Source organism: Quercus suber, unplaced genomic scaffold (assembly GCF_002906115.3).
Source record: "Quercus suber isolate HL8 unplaced genomic scaffold, Cork oak 2.0 scaffold_537, whole genome shotgun sequence".
Lineage (NCBI taxonomy): Eukaryota > Viridiplantae > Streptophyta > Magnoliopsida > Fagales > Fagaceae > Quercus > Quercus suber.
In genome coordinates, this window is record NW_027069985.1 from 460,430 (window position 1) to 481,235 (window position 20,806).

Sequence of the window (20,806 nt, forward strand, 5' to 3'; positions counted from 1 at the left end):
ATATATAAATTTTAATTAGAAATTATTTTAATACTTTAGAAAATTGATTATGCATTTTCAGTAGATTTTTATAATAAATGACTTTTTTTTTTATAGTTTATTTGCAAAATATAATAAACACCAACAACATTGTATTACAATAAAAAATAAAAAATAAATCATTAAAAATTAAATAAATAGTTCAACAAAGTATAATTTTTTATATTAAAATATATCATGTGTAGTGATAAATAATAATAATAATATAATGGCGTTAAAAAATCTCAAACTCTTTCTTCTTTTATCTTTTGCCCTGGCTCGCAGGAAACCCCAATGGCTTCATATCTCTCGCCACCTCTCATCTCGCTGGCGAGAAGAAATTTGGCTTCTAATTCTCTTTCCTTCCGATTGAAAAGTGAAATCAAAACGTTTCATAATTACGAAAACAACCCGACGGATTGTCGATTTTACTGAAGCAATAATTTTCGAGATTGGATGTGAGAAGTCTGAAGAAATCTGAAGCCATCGGTTTTTTTTTTTTTCTCTCTCGACCAAGAAAAAGAAATGAAGAAAGAGATGATGTTTTTTACGGAAAATTTTAGTGACACTGATTTTGCCCCCAAAATTTTCACACCCATACAATAAGGGCAATTGAGTTTTATTTGCCTGGGTAAGGCAATGAACATTTGTCTCTGTCAATGAACTTTATTTGCAATTATTCAATTAGTACCATTTGGTTTAGAAATTGATTGTATTACTCAGAAATATGACTTAAAACTTCCATCAATGAATTCAGCCTGGACTAAGTTAAAAGCCTCGCTGTCAGTGATAAGTTGAAACAAGACACGGTGGCAGTTTTCTTGGGGAAAGATAGAACATACAAGTATGAATGCTAAATCTAAAATTCTTACATTACTAATTTTGCATTGTACCCAAAAACAAAGCAGAAATAGCTGCTAATTGCTAATCAAGGCTGTACAACTTTATGCCTAGTCAAAATTTTGAGCTTTAAGTTTTGCTATTGCAAACTGTGTTACTGTATCTTGTAACCCAAAACACCCACTAGCACATTTAATTATATTCTTACAATGGTTAAATCTATGTTGACTCCTTGTTTATACAGGTCCTGAAGTTGACTGATTTGCTACAATCTCAGGTAAATTTTAACTTGTTGAAAGCTAAAGTCAATTACATCTGTGATAGTTGAAAGCTGGTGTCACTTGTAGATACTCACTCTTTAATTTTGTTCTGTTTAATTCTTTGGGCTGGTATCTTGGAAAACATCAAAAGCTAATGGCAATTCATCTGGATGTGAAGTGCAGTGGTCAGTTGAGAAATCATTGCTGCATGTATTTAAGACTCCAATCTGGAAAATAGGTGACCTCATCTGCTGCGACAATATAATGGGTTCTCTAAGACCTGACTTAGATACTAAAGGCATACCTTCTGTCATTGTTACAGTTTTTTCATTGTCATATTTTACTTGTAAAAGAATAACTAGTGTTATTTATTGTCCTTTCTTTTGTCATTTAGTCTAAGCATTGACATTGTAGAATATAAAGAAATGTCTTTTGTGTATCTCGTGCTGTTATTGTTGTGACAGGAGAAGCTCTAATAGCAATTTGGTTGGCAGCCTCATATATGCAATGGTACACACTCGGCCCATCATTTAAAAAACTGCCAATATGGCTAGTCGTTATATGCAAAATTCTGGGAAAGGTCCTTGGCAAGTTGTTAAATGGATCTTGAGATATATTTGGGAATGCTGATTTGGGTTCGAAGTTTGAGAGAAATTTGTTGAAAGACGCGTAGCTATATATGTTGATTCTGACTATGTTGGTGATCTAGATAAGCTTCATTCTACTATGAAGCTAGGGGCCGACCTCTTGTGAGTTGAAGGTTGACACTACAGTCAACTACTGCATTGTCAACCAATGAGGCTGAATACATGGCTATGATTGAAGCTATTAAAGAGGCTATTTGGACACCAGGTTTGATTGAAGACTTGGGATTCATCAGGAGCCCGATTTTGAAATTAAATATAGCAAGGAGTTCTCTATCTGACTATGACAACTTTTACATATATGTTTTTTCAGCCAAAGAAAGGGCTGCAGTGCTGTGCAACAATCGGAGAGGAGAAAAACTTCTCTGTTTTAGGTGAAGCCCTAAACTTTGTATTTGTGAGAGAGTTTTAGAGGGTATATGGGGTTTGGAGGTTTGTGAGAGTAACTTTGTGCTAATCTCCATTTTTTATTAGTGAATTTTTCTCCTAACCGTCACCTGTGAATGTAGGCAATTGCTGATGTGATTGTCTTTATTTTCATTACTATTTTTTGTTTGGCAACCATTCTAAAACTCATACTAGCATTCACAATCAATCCTATATGGTAGTGCTATCTAGAGGTCGTTTCCTGCAACAGTTATTTGTGAAATAATTTTCTATATCTGTAGAATAATTAATCAGCAACCATCACCATTCTCACAATCGAGTATTTCTCTTAGAGTCGAATGTGGGTTATTGTTCAGTATTCCCTTACTTTATATTCAAGAGCTTTCTTATAATTTATAGTTCTTCAATATTTTGTTAAATCCTTATGCCACCATATGTAGGCATTGAAGTAGATTTTGGACCTACAGCCAAAGCAAGGAGATATGGCAGGCTTCAATGAGCCATGTTAACCTCGAAGGTGGTTGCTTTGTTCTAACTGCAAACCAATTCTGCAAAAGGGAAGACAATTTGTTGTCACTATAGTCAATGTATTTTGTATTCTAGTTACAACCTAATAACCATCTAGATCCCATCATTCAATTCTGGATGATGTGCTCCATCAATTGGTCAAGGTTTAAACTAAATAGGATCACATAGAGGGATACATCCTTATGTTCTTGATAAAATCATATGTGCTACAGTTAGTGTTATTATATCACCATCCGGCCAAGTCCATTATGTTATGGCTGGACCTAATTACCAATGGGAGTCAATCTCAGCTGATCTAGATAAGAATTTATACTTGCAAGTTGTTAACCTTTGGGAATTGGCCAAATCTGAAATGTATTGGCATCTTTTCATTATAGATGGATTGATCCACTTTGTCTCTCCAATCTGAAATAATCTTATTTGCTTTTTGATGTTCTAGATCTTTGAGAGAATTGTTTGAGCAAATTAAGCTAGATTTTAGTGACATTGGGGGTCAAGTGGGACTCAACTTTGTCATGCAGACTCTAGATATACTCAATCAATTTTGTTTACAAATGTTGTGGAAGGAAGAAGTTCTTGAGGAGCTGTAATGGTGACTTAGCTATGTAGAAAAATTGATTTCTGGAGTTGACTTTACCTAGTTCACCTCTTACGAAACAACTAATTTAGGCTTTGCATTTTTCGTTTCTTAAGTTTAGAGGATGTACAGAGGTTGGATAGTGGCCACCATTTGTAAAACCCTAGTTCTCCTCACTATTTAAGATTGAATAGTTTGTATAGTTGCTTCCTGAAAAATTTTGTGTACAAAAAATCAAACATTTTGTATGGTTGCTTCTTGGTAAGCTTATTTTTCAGAGTCTGCCCACGGGGATAGATCAGCTTGTACAGTTCATGAATATGTTGCTCCTGAAATTTTTGCAACTGGAAGGATGAACTTAAACTTGTAGATGAAAATGATGCTCCAGCAGGACTAAGCAAAGCAAATATGAATTTTGGCTTTTTTTAGGTTTCTTTTAATTAGGCAATCTTAATATCTTATACGGTGCCTAATTACATCCAATCGAAGGACACAAATATCAATCGACTTTATGAAATCACTATTTAAGATTGAAGATATTATATTTGTTCAGTGAGAGGGAAAAAGAAGGGGGAAAGAGAGAGCAGTAGGAGCTGAAACATGAAAGTTGAGACCACATTCTTCATCCTTGGTAACTAGCACAACTAAATTAGAACTTGATGTAGGTTCCAGACTTCCAGTTAACTGGTAAAATTTCTTGTTAAATATATTTTTGTATGTAAGGAATAATTGAAGGCAGTAGCGATATTGTATCCATATGCCTTGGTGTGACTAGTGAGCATAGTTATCAAAGCAAATACAATCCATATGCAGTTATCATACATAGGGAAATACTTCTAGTCCTCCAATTGAGGCCATCAGGCATCAACTACCACAAAAAATAAAAATAAATAAAATATGGCCACCAAATATTGATCTTATCTTTTCACCGATCACACAGGAGGAAAACATTATGTACCATGCAAGATTTTTCACCATTTTTTAAACGATATTATAGTTACTTAGACCCTCAAGATTAAGTTCAAAAGCATGGCCATCCTAATATCCTGTCATTTAATTAGTAAGTGACACAAACCCTTGTAAATACCAAGGTTACAAAATTCCTCTCAATTTCAGGTTTTGATTGGAAAAAAGGATGAGGGGGTGATGATAGAACCCTAGATGTATTTACTGACGCCAAAATACATGTAGCACCAATACTCCAAAATGGGAAATAATCTTCTACATTGCCAATAAAGATACCAAAATTCAACTTGGGGAACTACGATAGAGATACAAACTTTTCATAGTCTTTGAAGGACACTTAGAAAGAGCCATTTGTTGGTTGAAAAAACAGTCACTAAGGTGCAAGTTCTTTCGATTCTCAGATCTCCCCAAAATAAATCTGTTTGTCACTATTACAAGATCCAACAAGTTGTATCCCAAATGTAAACCATCCAATCTGAACTCCAGGCTGTGACTTTGCTTCCATCAGATGACCAGCTACACTCAAAAAGTTCTCAAAATTGTGTTGGTGGCCCTCTCCGTGAAGGACAGCAAGAATTCACAAATGAGGAGTGTTCTGCCTTTTCTTGATTTGTTCAAATGTTTTCTCAATTCAACATCCCATGCCTTCAGATTTTATGTGATGCTTGGGTCTTGTCCATTTTATTTTAGCTTTTGATCAGTTAGTCTAGATAAAATTGGGTTTATGCACAATTATAGGTGATTCTCGTGCATTCCATGTGACTAGTTTAAATTTTAAAGTATAATTAACACTCCATGAAACTTCACCTAAGGATTAAGCTAATTTATTCTAATTTTGTATGTGTCAATTGTCATAAGTTAGGCTTCAATTCTACCCTAATTTTCTACCGAGTTTCTCTTCAATTGTCATAAATATATTTAAAAGTACTTTGTCTCTTTCAAACTAATTTAAAATATTTTTCCTAAAATTCATTGTTAACTCAAATATAAATTTCAATGAAAATTTTACTATACTTATGCATTTTCAGTAGATTTTTATAATAATTTTTTAGCTTATTTGAAAAATAAACACTAACAAAATTCATTGTATTGCAATAAATAAATAAAAAGTTAAAAATTAAATATATTAGTAGTTCAACAAATCACAACTAAATGATTAAATTGGAATAATTACAAATAAATAAATTGCATACTAATATACCCTTCTAAGGTTTTTCTATAAAAGTTAGCAAAGTTTTTTAAAAATGAACAGAATTAATACTACATTTAGGAAGAAACTTTTGAAACCAAACACATATATAATTGTAATTAATTTTAATTGCATCCTAGCATATATAGAGCAGTTTGGATCAACGTTTTGTGCAAGCAAACTGTGTTTCTAGATGAAAATAAAACAAAAGTTTGGGCATTGGCCTTGTTTTGGTGGTCTAAAAAAAGTTTGGCCTCTTTTTTAATAGAAAATGAATAATTGTACTTTCAAAAATTTTAGAGTTCTTCAAACTACAATTTTACAAGTATTACAAATGTTTAATTGTGACTTTCAAAATCTTTTTCAAAATGTCATATTTTAAAAACATTATTTTATAAAACGCAATTTTAAAATCAACTCTATCCAATCATAACCATAGAAGAGTAATCTGTGATATGATAGCAAAACATAAGACAAGATTGCTTAAAACTACTTGGGATGGCTTATTTCCATTACTCATTCACAAGAAAAGTCTAAAGACACTGATCTTGTTTATTGACANTCTTTTCATGAAGTAATAATAATAATATCGAGATCTTTCGTTTTTTTTTTTTTTTTTTTGCTGCCAAATCTTCTATATTTTTTTTTTTACCCTACTATAAAACGAATACTTAGAACTTAGAACACTTACCTGGTGCGCCGGCCAGCACCCTAATCCTCCCCACAGACGGTGCCAATTGTAAGGACTCAGTTTGGATTGACCCTAAGTGATGGGTTTTCAGCCCAATAAGCCCAAACAATAAATTTATAGAGAATGGGTTGACAGGTTTAGGTGCTGGCCGTCGATCACCATGTATGAACTTTTCTTATAAAAAATGCTAAGAGTTTCTTTACAAATAGGGGGGATGCTCCTCGGCCTGTGGCCGAGGAGGCCTTATTGTTCTTTCTTTTTTCTCCCCCCTCCCCCTATTTTACTTTACTAGCTTTTCTTTTATAGTTTTCATCTTCCTATCTCCTACTTCCATCTGTTGATCATCTATTTGCCTCTCTTCTGGCCGTCCGTCCCATCAGAGGCCTTATCGGTACTCAAGTGGTTCACTCTGATCAACATTATCCTGCCAAGGGGTTACCTCCCCATTAATGCGGCCAGGGGGGTTAGTTGAGTGCATTAAATGCGAGAGTGACAGTTTACTTTGGGGTTAGTCTCTCCCCAAAATCACATTTGTCAGGCCGAGGATAAGGTGGTTCTCGGCGTGGATTGGGAAAATAGGCTTTCCCCCACTTTAGTCCAGAATAGCTTGTGCTCCTCGGCATGGGCCTAGGGTCTGCTACATGATGGGCCGAGGCTATCGGGCCCATGGGCCCCACAGCTAGGGTTATAAATTTATTTTTACAAGTTGCGGATCTGATTAGTAGTTATTGGTGAGTAAAAAAAGTTATATAAGCATGAGCCAAAATGCAAACAGATAAGAATTTACTACCTCAAAAATTTGTAAAAATGTTGTAAAAAAATATTATAACTATAGCATTACTCTTAAAAGAATTAATGATACTTTTAAGGGTGGCAAAGTATACTTTTATAAAATTAGTTCCTATTTATATACTAATATTAAAAAAAAAAAAAAAAATTGGGGGTGGTATACGTTTCCTATTTACGTGAAAACACTCGGTGTCTGTAGTACTTTTGGTTGTTCACCAACTATTGATTCTGCTGTCAAATTAAATACAAATTAATGAATTTTTATTTGAATCAGCCTTGGACAATTCACATAAATTAAGAAGATAAGTATTGTTGAATGGTGCCAGCTATATATATATTTCTCAATAGTATATTATTTTGTTCATGAGAACATGAGTCTATAAAAAATGTGAAACGTATACCTGCTGCTATGCCCATATTCGAAAAGGATATCCATCCACATAAAAGAGACAAACCGACTAACTAATTAAAGTTGTGCAAATTGACATCTCGTGCTACTTGCATAATGGTGGCCATTAAACAAATTAAAAAGCTATATATAATGTTTGTCTATGTCTGTGTGAGCAATATTATCTCTTTATATATATTTGTGCATGGGCCATTAAACAAAAAAGTTCCATTGATGTTGACGCAGAAGTGCACAGGTAGATGGTGGAATGCTATTCTATATTATATATGTCAGCCGTCTTGATTGAACATTTTGCATTGATTCTGTCACAATGTGAATCCATATATTCCCGTTGCCCTTGGACAAATTACATATATTGAAGTTAGAGATGTTGATGCGCAATTCGCATGAAAATGTTGGCCAGCTATTTCTGCATTGTATATTACTTCATTGACCATATAGTCAGTGGCAGTGCCAGAAAAGTTTTCTACAGCCAAGCTAAATATAAAAAAAAAATTGTTTAGGAGTTATCCAAAACCCAAACAACTCTACAATGTATAAAACTTGTGTTCAGAACTAATTCAAAAGGATTGAGGAGTTAAAGGCCTAAATTCTAACATTTTGGGGGGCTAATAACTACATTTTTCTACAATTTGTGTTTTTTTTTTTTTATTATTATTTGAATACTGTATATATAGTTGAAAATTGCAAAAAGCTAGGAGGCCATAGTCAGGGATGAAGCCAGGACTTGGAGTTAGGGGAGCAATTTGCTGCTAGCTATATGTGGCAGCTCCAACCTTTGATTCTACTATTTTATCACTAAGAATTTTTGTTTAAAACTTTTTAAATGACCAAGTTGTTTATTTTGGGTAAAATAGATTGATTGAGCTTAATTTTTTTTTTAGCTTTATTATTGATAATTGCTATTACTAGACTAATTTCTCTGGACTTGTATATTTTGTTTTCGATTTAATCCATTAATTTTTATGACCTTTAAAAGGTGGAAAATGCTAAAACTACAAAATTTTTACAAATTACTAATGTGATGAGTAGTTATTGATAAATAAAAAGCAAGTATATGAATTAATAAGAATTTGCTATTTCAATAGTTTATAAAAATATTGTAAAAAAGTGTGTGACTATAACATTACTCTCAAAAGAATTGGTGGCATTGTTAAGATGGGGCAAAATGTAATTTTATTAAAAAAAATTGCTAAAATTAGTACCTATTAATATACTAATATTTTTTTTAAAAAAATTTAGTCAATATATTAGTCAATATACTAATATGCATATAGTTATTGATGTTAGTCTTTAGCATACTGATACCTCTATAGTTTCCAAATCTTTTGTTTAATCTCCAAGATATTATAAATTAATAAGGCTATCGTGGAATTCTAAATATGATAACAAACTGACCTTATTTACCACATTAAAGTCCCATATCTTTTTTTACTAAATTTTCTAATTTATTATTCATTAAAATATTAAAATAACAATTTAAAATTAAAATGCTCCAACAATTGCTTCTTGAAACGTTTTGATGTTCATAGTGTATCAAGGGCAACCCAACAAATTTGGAAGCCTAAGGCGATATAGTTAAATGAGGCTTTTATGTTATCACTTAAATAATATTTAACTAATATTTAATATCATAATTTTTTATAACAAAAATTCATTATTTTTTTATAATATATTTTTTTGGAAAAAATGCTAAGAACCAAACAAATTTTACTAAAAAATCTTACAAATGATGTAGAAATGAATGTGATTAATGATACTTGAAAAAGATAATAAACAAATATTTAAATGAATGATATTAGAAATATTATAAATTTTACAACATGAGGCTTACAAAGATATATCACAAATCACAAAAAGTAATTCAAAAATGCATTTGTAAAGTTTTCAAGTAAAATTAATAACATAAAATTAACAACAATTATTCCAACCATTAACATCATTTTTTTTATTTACCATAAAAAAAATTTGTATTTCTAGCATTACTCATAATATAGTAGTTCTAAAAAGGCTAAAATATGTAATTTCATAATAACTCCACTACAACTTGTAAATAATTTGATAATAGTAGTACATTCCACGTAATTGACTCCCCCCCCACCCCTAAGTAAAAGGGGAGTGGCAACTGACTTCTTCCTGTGAACTGATTTGTTTAGAGAGAGAGAGAGAGAGAGAGAGAGAGAGATGAAAGTTAAAACCACTTTCTGGATTCAATTTTAGCCAACGTGTATTTGTAGTTTTGGTTTTAAAATTTTCTTTTGTAGAATTTTTTTTTTTTGAGATTCTTTTAGGAATTCTTGGAAGTTGACAAATCAGTGATTCCATTTTTCATCATTGGTTACAAGTGCAACATTTAAAGACAGTGGAGATAATATAGCAATTCAACATAATTAGTCCCATACCCCCCCCCCCCCCCCCCCCAAGGAAAAGGGGAGTGGCAACTGACTTCTTCCTGTGAACTGATTTGTTTAGAGAGAGAGAGAGAGAGAGAGATGAAAGTTAAAACCACTTTCTGGCTTCAATTTTAGCCAACGTATTTGTAGTTTTGGTTTTAAAATTTTCTTTCGTAGAATTTTTTTTTTTTGAGATTCTTTTAGGAATTCTTGGAAGTTGACAAATCAGTGATTCCATTTTTCATCATTGGTTACAAGTGCAACATTTAAAGACAGTGGAGATAACATAGCAATTCAACATAATTAGTCCCATAAAAAAAAATACAACATAATTAAAACTAAATAGCTTTCCTAACTTAGAGGTTACTTTAACATCTTTCAACGGTAGGTGTTTGTACTTTGGAGGCACTTTCTTTCGTTCCTTTTTTTTTTTTCTTTTTTTTTTCTTATTAAATTTATTTTGCAAATGAAAACCACTAGAAAATAAAGAAGAATTGAAGGCAGTTGTATCACTGTATATGGCTTGAGGATACATATATGAATAATATTTCAAATTTTTACAACATCCATGCAATAAATACCTACAAAGTATCTAGATCAAATAGGATTTTTTTTTTTAATTTGATAATTATGATAGCTGGAGGAGAGAGATCTGAACTAAAAGACTTTTGGTAGAACCAAATAGGTTATTGAGAACAAATTAAAAGCTAAAGAGTAATGATACAGCAACAAACTATTTTACAACATTTTTACAAAATGTTGATGTAACCAATCTTTTATTGGTTTTCATCTAAACCCACCATTAATATATCCATGTTTCTCATCATTTGCATATTTCTCATCATTTAAGAAATCAATAAAATTGCTACAATTGAATATCATAATGTCTACATTCTAAAGAAATCTTTTATATAAACATATAGATTGATACTATTCAGTGCATTGTAACAATTTGCCACTAGTGTACCCTAGGTGCATTTACAGATGCTAAAATACACCTGGCAACAAAATTCCAAAATGGAACATAATCTTCTACATTGCTAATAAAGATACCAAAATTCAACTTGGGAAACTACAGTAGAGATAAAAGTACAACATTTTCAATTTCTTTGAATGGCAATTATAGAACCAACAATTAGCTGAAAATACAGTCACTAAGGTGTAATTTCTTCAAGTTTTGAGTCTCAGATCTCCTCAAGATAAATCTATTTATCACTACTACAAGATCCAACAATAGGCTCACTGGGATGGAAAACACACTCATTGACTAAACTAGTGTGGCCAAAGAGCTTATACAAAATGCGTCTCTAGAAGTTGTATCTGAAATGTAAACCATCCGATTTGAACTCTCGGTTGTGACTTTGCTTCCATCAGGTGACCAACTGCACTTCAACAAGTTCTTCTCAAAATTGTGTTGGTGGCCCTCTCCGTAAAGGACAGCAAGAATTCACAATCGAGGAGTGTTCTGCCTGTTTCTTGATTTGTTTAATTGTGTCCTTAAGTCAACATCCCATGCCTTCAGATTTTATGTGATGCTTAGGTTTTGTCCATTTAATTTTAGCTTTTGATCGGTTAGTCTTGATAAAATTGGGTTTATGTGCAATTCCCATGCGACTAGTTTAAATTTTAAAGTATAATTAATATGAAAGTTTACCTAAGATTAAGCTAATTTATTCTAATTTTCTATGTGTCAAGTGTCCTAAGTTAGATTTCCATTCTACGAAAATTTTGTATATTTGAGTTAACTAACTCAAATATAAATTTCAACGAAAATTTTACTATACTAAATGGATTAATGCATTTTCAGTAGATTTTTATAATAATGATTTTAGCTTATTCGAAAAATATAATAAACATTAACAAAATTCATTGTACTGCAATAAAAAAGAAAGTTAAGAATTAAATATATTATTAATTCAACAAATCACAATTAAATTATTAAACATTCTCCCAAAAAAAAAAAAAACAATTAAATGATTAAAATGGAAGAATTTGCATACTAATATACCCTTCTAAGGTTTTATAAAAGTTAGCAAAGTTTTTTAAAAAATGAACAGAATAATACTAAATTTAGGTAGAAACTTTTGAAAAACATACATATAATTATAATTAATTTTAATTGTATCCTGGTATATATAGAGCATGTTAATTTGGATAAACATTTAAGTGAAGCAAACGCTTGTTTAGAAAACACGAAACAAAATCATTTTTAATTGTTTTTAATTGTTTAGGAAAATGCAATTAATTGTGGCTTTCAAAAAAATTAGAGTTTTCAAATTACAATTTCTACAAGTATTATGAAACTTTTAATTGTGACTTTCAAAATCTTATTTTCAAAATGCATATTTTAAAAACATTATTTTTATAAAACGCAGTTTTCAAAATAGTCTATCCAACATAACCATAAAGAGTAATCGTATGATAGTGACATAATAGACAAGATTGCTGTCAAAACTAAACTAAGCACTTTTTATAGTCTGTCAAAATTTTGTTAATTTTTGTTGCATCCTAACATATATAGAGAGTAATCATGTGTAGTGACAAGTAACATAACCCAGATTGCTGTCAAACTACTTTGGGTTTGGGAGAGTTTATTTGATATTTCCATTAGTCGTCCAAGGAAATTTTGGTAACAACGATTTTACCACCAAAATTTTCACACACATACAATAATTTTTGTATTGTAGCAAGTCTCAGTTAAGTGAGTTTGTGAGAGAATTTATGATTTTTTGGTGAAAAACTGCCCTTAGTAGTTAGTACGTAGTAGTGTTGGTCAAAAGCCCTCCTGCATCGTTTCAGTGACTATGCTTCCCTCAGCTCAGTATCTCCCAGGACTATCACATAAATTAAAAAGATACGATTGATTTTTTTATCAAAGTTATTGTTGCGCACATGGTGCCAGCTATATTTTTGTATACTATATTAATTTGTTGACTGAATATGAGTTTATCAAAACGTACATATATACATGCAGCATTGGCCCTTTTGGACAAATATATAATGATGATGTGCTAGTTCCATCACATGGTTTGTGTCCCCATTCCATAAGCCTCCATCTTGGTAGAAGTGACGAACGGACTAAATTACTTTAAACTTGTGCAAGTTGATGACTTTTCTATATAATATGTTACTTTGTTGATCATATAATATCAGTTTTTACTCTGCCAAATTGTGAAGGTTTATCTGCTTTGGCCCTTGGAGAAATATTTAATGATGATGGCCAAGCTCCAGCACATGGTTATGTCCCCAGATGGGACAAATAGATATGTACAAGTTGATGTTCTGATGTTCCCATCTTCTATATAGTTATATGGACCATCAATCAACACTCTTGGAACTCTGTTCATCACACATCACTCTTTTGGTCATTCCCATTAAAGAAATCATTACCTTTATTTATTTTAATTTGCTGGGTGTTACATTATTATTAAAATCAGATTTTTTTTTTTTTTTTTAATTTGCAAGCAAGGAAGGAGGAGAGAAGCTATTGCCATGTTAGATGAAAATAATTTGCACACTTTATTTAGTTTTTGGCCCTTCCACATGATAAGTTATCTCATACATATGATATATACATCATTTATCAAGAATGACGTCTCTTTGTTTTATGCTTTAATCTATGTCGTGGAAAAATTGCTGTAACAGACATCACCCAAAGCATTTTTTCTGCACACCTTTTACATAGTGGCTATCTGGTGTACCAATTATTGGGTTACATCAACAATTTTGTTTTTATGGCTTTAACTATAAGCCTATCAACAATTTTTGAGGGCAGCGGTCACCAAACTTTTGTGGTAAAATGGAAATTAACGTATATTTCAAAAGTTTAAGCTATTATGAAGGGTTGAATCTAATTAATCATTTAATCATTATTCTGACATATTAAAACTTGACGTAATAATTTGATTTCATTATATGCCAAACACTTCACACTTTCTTTAGCCCAGGGCAGACTTAAGGGCTAAAGCCTGTTATGTGTAATTCATGATATGTATAGTATGATTCTAACCCTCTTGATCCCTTCTTACATAGTTTGTTGCATACATGTAACTGTCTTGGGATGCAATCTATTATGTTTCATCATCTGCTTCTCTCGCCTGACATAAATTTTTTGACCTCTTACCCAGAAAGATATAATTAAATTAAATTTTTTGAAAGAGCAATTATTTTCTTCTTACTTTGGAATAGGATTGCTATCTCCTTGCAAGAAGTCAGCTCTGAGGAGTCCATTTTCACCACTTGGTTTACACACCTAGAAAACCAATTTCACAGAGATTAGCTACAGGAAGGTGGCTCCTACTTTGGAATAGTTCCCTCCCCACATAATTCAGCATGTGTTCCTTCTACAAATCGTATTTCTTATTACCATCTTACCAAAAGGAATGTGCAATGTTAGACAAACAATTAAGCGAAAGAGAAAGTTTCATAAAGAGAATATATTTTCGCTAAATGGGGACAAAATTGCTAAATGCTTTTTGAGCAAATTAAGCAGTTTTACCTATTTTTCAAACTAATTAGGGAAGTGCCCCTCTTTTGAAAATTGATTTTCTCAAAATCGAGTTAGGCCCTATAGTAATTGCCCATAACTTGATTTAATGGAAGTCGAGTTACAAAATGTCACTATAGATCCTGAAAAGGTCACTATAGGTCCTTAAAAACGCCGCTATAGGGCTCCAATTTTTTTTTTTTTTAATAACTCGATTTTGAAAAAATCGAGTTTCAAAAGAGGAGTATTTCCCTAATTAGTTTGAAAAATAGAGCAAAACGCTACTTAATTTGCCCAAAAGGGTATTTAGCAATTTTGTTCTGCTAAATGGTCAGCATTTGCTAATGATACCTCTCATTAAATGATGTGGTAGCCTGGTAGGGGTATTGTAGAAATTTCGCAAATGAAGATGTAATTTCGCATAGAAACAAGAGCATTTAATGAGATTCTTATCATCTATGATTCTATCACAATAATAAAGTTTCCTAAGTGCGTTTTTGGCCTTTGCTTCGTAAGGCATGATTTTCCAATAAAACCAAAGATGGGCAATTTTCCAAATGAAAACGCACCTCTGAGAACTTGTCCAAGAGGTGATGTGTCCAATCACCAAGAGCTCGAATATGAACACTAAGATAATTATCTCCAGGTGCTGAGGTGAGGGAAAATGGGTGCCTGTGGACATAAAAGTTTCCAAAAGTAAGCAATGCAAGCAATTAGACAAGGAAAGAAGAGGCAAAGAACGTACATGCCCTAAGTTAAAAAGGTGATCAGTGCTATCTTATTTTTGGATATGGTAATAAAGATGTCTTATAGATATGCAAGTTAAAATTTTCTTGGCACTGTTTGGCATATTTGGTAACAATTTTCAAGGGAGGCATACCATTCAAATGGAGATACAGCACCACAATTGACAAACATGTATTGCCCACTTTTGTACGTGAAGTCATGGGGCTTTGACATGTGTAGTGACAACACATTTCCGGGATAAACAGCCACCTTCAGAATTGAAACAGGCTCAACGCTGGATCTGAATGCCCTGATCAATCTTTCACATATATAAAGAGCAAGAGGAACAGCCAAATACATCCAGGTCTGCCAATTATAGTGGAGCAGGAAAATGTAATATAAGGAGTTATAATTACCAAAAAAGGAAACGAATGTGAATAAAAAGCTCGAAAGTGTGAGGTGATAGATGCTTAACCGTCTTCTTGTACCATTCCTTGATCAGGTAGAGCTGAAGTCCATGTAGAATTAGGAGGGCGTAAACAATGATGAAGAGGTGGTGGGTATACCAAAAAGCATTGAAGCCAGTTAGATTCTTGAGAAATTTGGGAAGGTTGGGCTTACTTCTCCTTAACCAAGGGCAAGCTAGTGTGAAGGATATTGCCATCAACACTACCATTATAATTCCAGTCACTCCTTCCACTGACTTAACAAAATTCCAGTACTTTAAAGGTTGCTTCCCAAAGAAAGTTTCCATCGGCTCATACCTGTCACTGCTTGCAAGAATAAGGCGAGGGAAATCACAAGCCATATGAAAAATTGAATGAATTCCAACTCCAATTGCAATTCCCCCTGCTATCATCTGAAAAGAGATGCTGTCAATTTTCTTTTCAATTTTTGGTGCCTAGTGAGGATTAAAAAAAAAAAAAAAACAGTAGGAAATTACCTGGTGGAAATTGAGGTTGTCATCAAAAGGGATTACGACACCTAGTGCGGTCTTATTCCTAAGCCAGGTTATTGTATTTCTGCAAACTGGAAGCAAGATAAGCGCCATGTTCAATTTAAGTGTCTCGGCTGCACCTTTAGCCATGCATACACAATGGCCCATAACCTCGTATGCAGCTTTATTTCGATACTGCACATACAAAGAATCCTGTTCAGATGAGACAGTAGCTGGAAATGCTGTGTAATGACTACAATTACTTTGCTTGTTGTCTCCAACATTTGCTTCATCACCACAATGACCCAGCTCTTGTAAATGCGCCAATCCCATGTAAAGTTGTGACTGAATTGAGATTTGTTTAATTTGTATCTCTTGATAATTGACATTGTAGTGTTTTGAATGGAAGAGATTCAGTCCTTTCAGTCGGAGAGTTGGACATTGAACTAGTTTGTTATGTTTTTGCTTTTTGCTTTTTCCATTGGTAGTTCATTTGTATTCTTCAACTGAACTCTAAATTTGCATTTGAATTTCTATAATGAATAGCCATGTATGATCCTAGTTTTCCAAATTTTTATAGTTTCCTTTAGATCTTAACGTAATCCAAATTCATCATTCAAAACCCATGTGAACTTAAAAAAATCAGCCACCCTTCTGCAATTCTACGTATGATGTTCAATTATGTCAATTTCAATTGATTTAGAGATCTAAAAAAATGACAAGAACTTTTACAATAATCAATCACATCCATCACAAGTTAGATTTCAAAAATTTGTCTATTAATGATGTGATAACAATCATTGAAATTCTATATAATATTTTAAAGTTACAGCGTAATATTTAATATTGTTACATTTATGTTGAGCCATATGAGCATAGCATGTTGGTCCACTTCTCTCTCTCTCTTTTTCTTAATATAGAAGAGAGTGCATCTATAAAGTATTATTATTGGGTACTTCAGGAGTATATTCTCTCCCTCTCACATAGAGGTGGATCCCTCTCACCATGGGGCCCACTCCCATGTGGGAGAAGGGAGTATACTCCCGAACTACTTAATAAATTTTCCTCTATAAATTATAAAGTCCTAAATAAAATGATGCTATAAAGGTTTTTTTTTTTTTCCTTTAATTTTTCAACCTTAAGTTTTTTCTTTAGAAACTTTTCAACCAAAAGTTGAAGACTTGGCTTTATTATTTTTGTGAACAACTTATTTAATTTTTTGCTGAAAGTGTGGTAAAGTATACTTGTAAACAAACATGGTAGCACAGCCTTAATTGCATCACTATATTCATAAGAGGGATAGAGAGAGAGGGAATTCACTAAGTTGTATCACTATATTCATTTGTAAGCATCATTTAGAAGCCAAAAACCTCAAAACGTGGCACTATTGGGATGTTATTTTTCATTTGGGTCTAACTGGCACTCTATCTCTCTACATTAGAATAGCAAAACTTAATCTATTAAGATGGTATGTTTATTTGGGTCCAACTAAGCCTTTCATCAAGTTAAAGAAAATTATAAGAAACCATGATCGTTTGAGATTGTTAAAATCATATGATGCTACCGATCCTAAACGATCGCAAAGATCTGGATCGTTTTAGGCAGGTGGGATTGTAAAATTGTAGAATCATAAGATCAAAATTGGGATTTTGACAACCATGTGTGGGAGTGTATTTCCATGGCATTAGAGTGTTTTTTTTAATCTAAAAGTGGAAGTGTAGAATTGTGGCAGTGTGGGAGTGTTTTTTTATTCTAAACGTGGTAGTGTTTTTGGTTTTAGGTTGGCATTTACATTATCTGAGCATTCTTCCTCTCAAACCATTTATTGGCATCGGGTAGAGTTCAATATTGCAACTGCTTTGAGTTTAGTGATGGTATTAACTTGACATGTGATTACTTTTGTCCAACATTTAGTTGATCTATTCTAATATTATTTATTCACCTTTGTCTTTGGATTCAGAGCACATTGAAGATGCTACTCTTTACCTTGATGCTGCATCTATATAAAGTTTCCAATTTGTTGGGGCATTTCATGTGTTGCTTGGAGTTCGTGTTGTTTGCAGATTGGAGAGCATGTGTTTTGTTGACGCAGTAAGCTAATAGTGTCATCACTATCATGTATATTTTGAAATATCTTTTATTGCTTCTTTCTTCTACTAATAAGATTAAATGACTTCACATGTGAACATTTCATAATCAGATATGTTTGTTTCAATATGTTTGCATGGGGTACATGCTTGCAGGTGTCCCAGCTTTTGTAGCTAACTTATTCAACCCATGTCAAGCATGTTGTAATTTACTAATTTGAATTTGCTTTGAATCCTAGGTGGTAGCTTGGAACTAAAAAACTGATGCTGGAAGGAAAATAGTGGTCATCTCAGCATATGTTTGTTAAACAAGATTTGTAGCTAAGTACTACCTGATATCTCATCGGTCATCCCTCTACCACTTGAGCCAAGGCCCAATTGCAACATCTTACCTACTGTTTTCATTATTATTTTTTTGGTGAAGTGTTGTTACTTTTTTTTCCCCTTTGGATAAATTAGTCAATTGCAAGTATTACATTACTATATTTCAATATATAAGAAAATCTATTGTTGTCATTGTTGAACGCATTACTAAGACTTTACTCTAAATATAACTTTGTGTTCCCAGATACTTAATTTCTGAAATGGTGCAAAATTAAGGAACTGGTACATGTGTTTTACATGCAAGCCTCCTAGAGCTCATTATTGTTGGGTCTACAGATGGTGTGTTTTGAGGATAGTAGGTAGGTTATATTAACTTTAAGATCTGATTTGTGAATATAACTAGGAACGTGATTATATTTACGATTCTAAGTTCTTAGTTTTGTTGCCAAAAATTATGTCCAGATCATCACAATTTGTAGATAAATAAGTCTTTGTTTCAATCTATTTCAGGAGTGCTAATAAGTGCTTTTGGCTGTGGTTTATTCAATTTTGTTTTTCTTTTATCATTTCTTAGCTTGTAAATATTTTTCTGAATGTTGGTTAAATTTTAATTTTGCATGTGAAATGAATTATTTTTTCCTCATTTTAATTGCTTAAAGCCACATAAAAATAAGACTACAAAATTCGGCTATAATGATATGATAATTGAAGCAAAGTTGGACAAATTTTGTCCAGGCCTATTTTGCAACTCAAAAAAAAAAAAAAATTCAAATTGAGTCTTCTATATACGATGAAGATTTGAAAGCTTTATGGGGACACAAATATAATTTTTTTGGAATTACTTTTTAAACATTGTGGTTTGTGGTTATCAAATGACTACATATTGCAAAAGGTCATGTGCGTTCATATTAGTTTGGGATATTTACAAAAAATAACAAATAGTGTTGCTAGATTTGCATTTGACAGATTTCACACTAACACAGGAATATTTCTTAATTTTGTGCTTTAACATGATTTGATTAAACACTTGTGAGTAAACCATGAATAACAATAATAGTATTGATAACCTATGTAGTGTAGGTCATAAGATATGTGGTGCATTCTATGCAAAGAGAATTGAAATATTCTCAAGTGTCACATCAGAAATAAGAACAAATTAGATATTGATTTTTTTGTTTCATTTAGTTCAATATTTCAAGATTTTTCTAATTAAAAAATAAATATTCTTTATACCCTTTGGTTCAATGTTTCAAGAGTTTTCTTCCCTCACACATACACACAAAAATCTTTGCATTTTAATTCACCATTTTCACTCCTTACACTTCTACCTTTTTATATATACCTACCCATGGCCCTTCATGCCATCTCATGTTAAATACACATAGACCAAAAACGATATCATTTACTTTCAATCTTTCAATGACATCTACCTAACTAACATTTTTTGTATATACATAACACAAAAAAAAAAAAAGAAATTTATTACAGACTAAATGCTTTGCCTGGACAGGAATCACAATACAACCTTGACATTGTTGTAGTTCAAATATTATTGAAGATGCTTGATGAGAACAACGTCTTGGTTAAGAAATTCTGAATGTCAAGGGATAGGTTCAAGGAGGCTGATATGCACAATTGCTTTCAATTGCTTTCAAGGAAACTTGCCTAAATCATTCATTCAAGGATGCAATTTGTTGATATTGGACTTCAATCACAACCAAATACAGGGGAAGATTCCACAATCATTAGTAAGCTAATAGTGTCATGTGTATCTTGAAATATCTTTTATTGCTTCTTTCAATCTTCTATGGATAAGATTAAAATGATTTCACATGTGAACATTCATAAACAGATATGTTTGTATAATATGTCTGTGTATTTACCAAAAAAAAAATCTCAATATGTGTGTGGGGCATACATGCTTGCAGGTGTCCCCGCTTTGGTAGCTAACTTACTCAACGCATGTCAAGCACTTTGTAATTTTCTAATTTGTATTTGCTTTGAATCCTAGGTGGCAGCTTGGAATTAAAAGATGCTAGAAGGAAAATAGTGGTTATCATCTCATTAATCTCTTCTTATTCAGTCTTTTACCTCTTCTCATTAAGTATTTTTTGTTGTTGCTCAAAATATCACATTAACTTATTTTTACTATTACCTCATTAATCTCTCATTAATTACCTAAGTTTATTTTTTTTAGAAGAATTAATTACCTAAGCTTATACTATACATTTATCTCTTCTTCTTGTCTTTTAGCATACCCACATTTTAGTATTAAAAACTAAAGATAAAAAAATATAAAAATATAAAAAATATAAAAAATATAAAAAATTAAGGACTAATATAACTAGCCAGATAAGGATTAATAAAATGCACTATTTCACTATTACAAAACATTTGTAAGAGAAGGAAAGAAAAGAATCTAAGGGGCCGCTACCATTATCATGTAGGTATTTGGAATGTGAAATTTTTTTTTAGAATTAAGGAGAAAGAGAAATACACATTCTATATCAAATTTTATTCTATAATATTCCCCCAAAGGTTTTTTTTTTTTTTTT

General features: G+C 32.2%; 2 protein-coding genes and 1 non-coding gene across 3 annotated transcripts in view; 2 read left to right on the forward strand and 1 right to left on the reverse strand.

Annotated features, from left to right (window-relative positions):
* Window positions 1-269: 269 nt before the first annotated feature.
* LOC112008836 (uncharacterized) lies at window positions 270-1,606 on the forward strand. Its single transcript, XR_010625146.1, has 4 exons — window positions 270-649; window positions 776-862; window positions 1,103-1,135; window positions 1,302-1,606. It is a non-coding gene; the product is annotated as an uncharacterized LOC112008836 (transcript).
* A 321-nt stretch (window positions 1,607-1,927) lies between these two features.
* LOC136061282 (bifunctional nitrilase/nitrile hydratase NIT4B-like) lies at window positions 1,928-3,503 on the forward strand. Its single transcript, XM_065764005.1, has 4 exons — window positions 1,928-1,970; window positions 2,076-2,136; window positions 2,602-2,721; window positions 2,846-3,503. Exons 1-4 carry the CDS (start codon window positions 1,928-1,930, stop codon window positions 3,084-3,086), a joined length of 465 nt encoding a protein of 154 aa, XP_065620077.1. The 3' UTR covers window positions 3,087-3,503.
* A 9,352-nt stretch (window positions 3,504-12,855) lies between these two features.
* The window catches only part of LOC136063503 (respiratory burst oxidase homolog protein C-like), a 10,345-nt gene continuing 2,394 nt past the window's right edge, over window positions 12,856-20,806 (reverse strand). Inside the window, exons 3-8 of the mRNA XM_065764006.1 lie at window positions 15,847-16,185; window positions 15,379-15,762; window positions 15,058-15,269; window positions 14,747-14,849; window positions 13,870-13,943; window positions 12,856-13,030 (exon numbers count right to left, since the gene is read on the reverse strand). Of these exons, the coding sequence (XP_065620078.1) occupies window positions 12,871-13,030; window positions 13,870-13,943; window positions 14,747-14,849; window positions 15,058-15,269; window positions 15,379-15,762; window positions 15,847-16,185 (1,272 nt within the window). The 3' untranslated portion in view covers window positions 12,856-12,870. The remainder of the gene's footprint in view (window positions 13,031-13,869; window positions 13,944-14,746; window positions 14,850-15,057; window positions 15,270-15,378; window positions 15,763-15,846; window positions 16,186-20,806) is intronic.

What these genes read in the sequence shown, in the direction of transcription:
- LOC136061282 (XM_065764005.1), top strand. Translation starts at nt 1,928, where the DNA reads ATGGCTATGATTGAAGCTATTAAAGAGGCTATTTGGACACCAG. An exon ending in AGAGGCTATTTGGACACCAG is followed by an intron (nt 1,971 to 2,075) that starts GTTTGATTGAAG and finishes ATGTTTTTTCAG; the next exon opens with CCAAAGAAAGGGCTGCAGTG. An exon ending in AAAAGGGAAGACAATTTGTT is followed by an intron (nt 2,722 to 2,845) that starts GTCACTATAGTC and finishes AGGATCACATAG; the next exon opens with AGGGATACATCCTTATGTTC.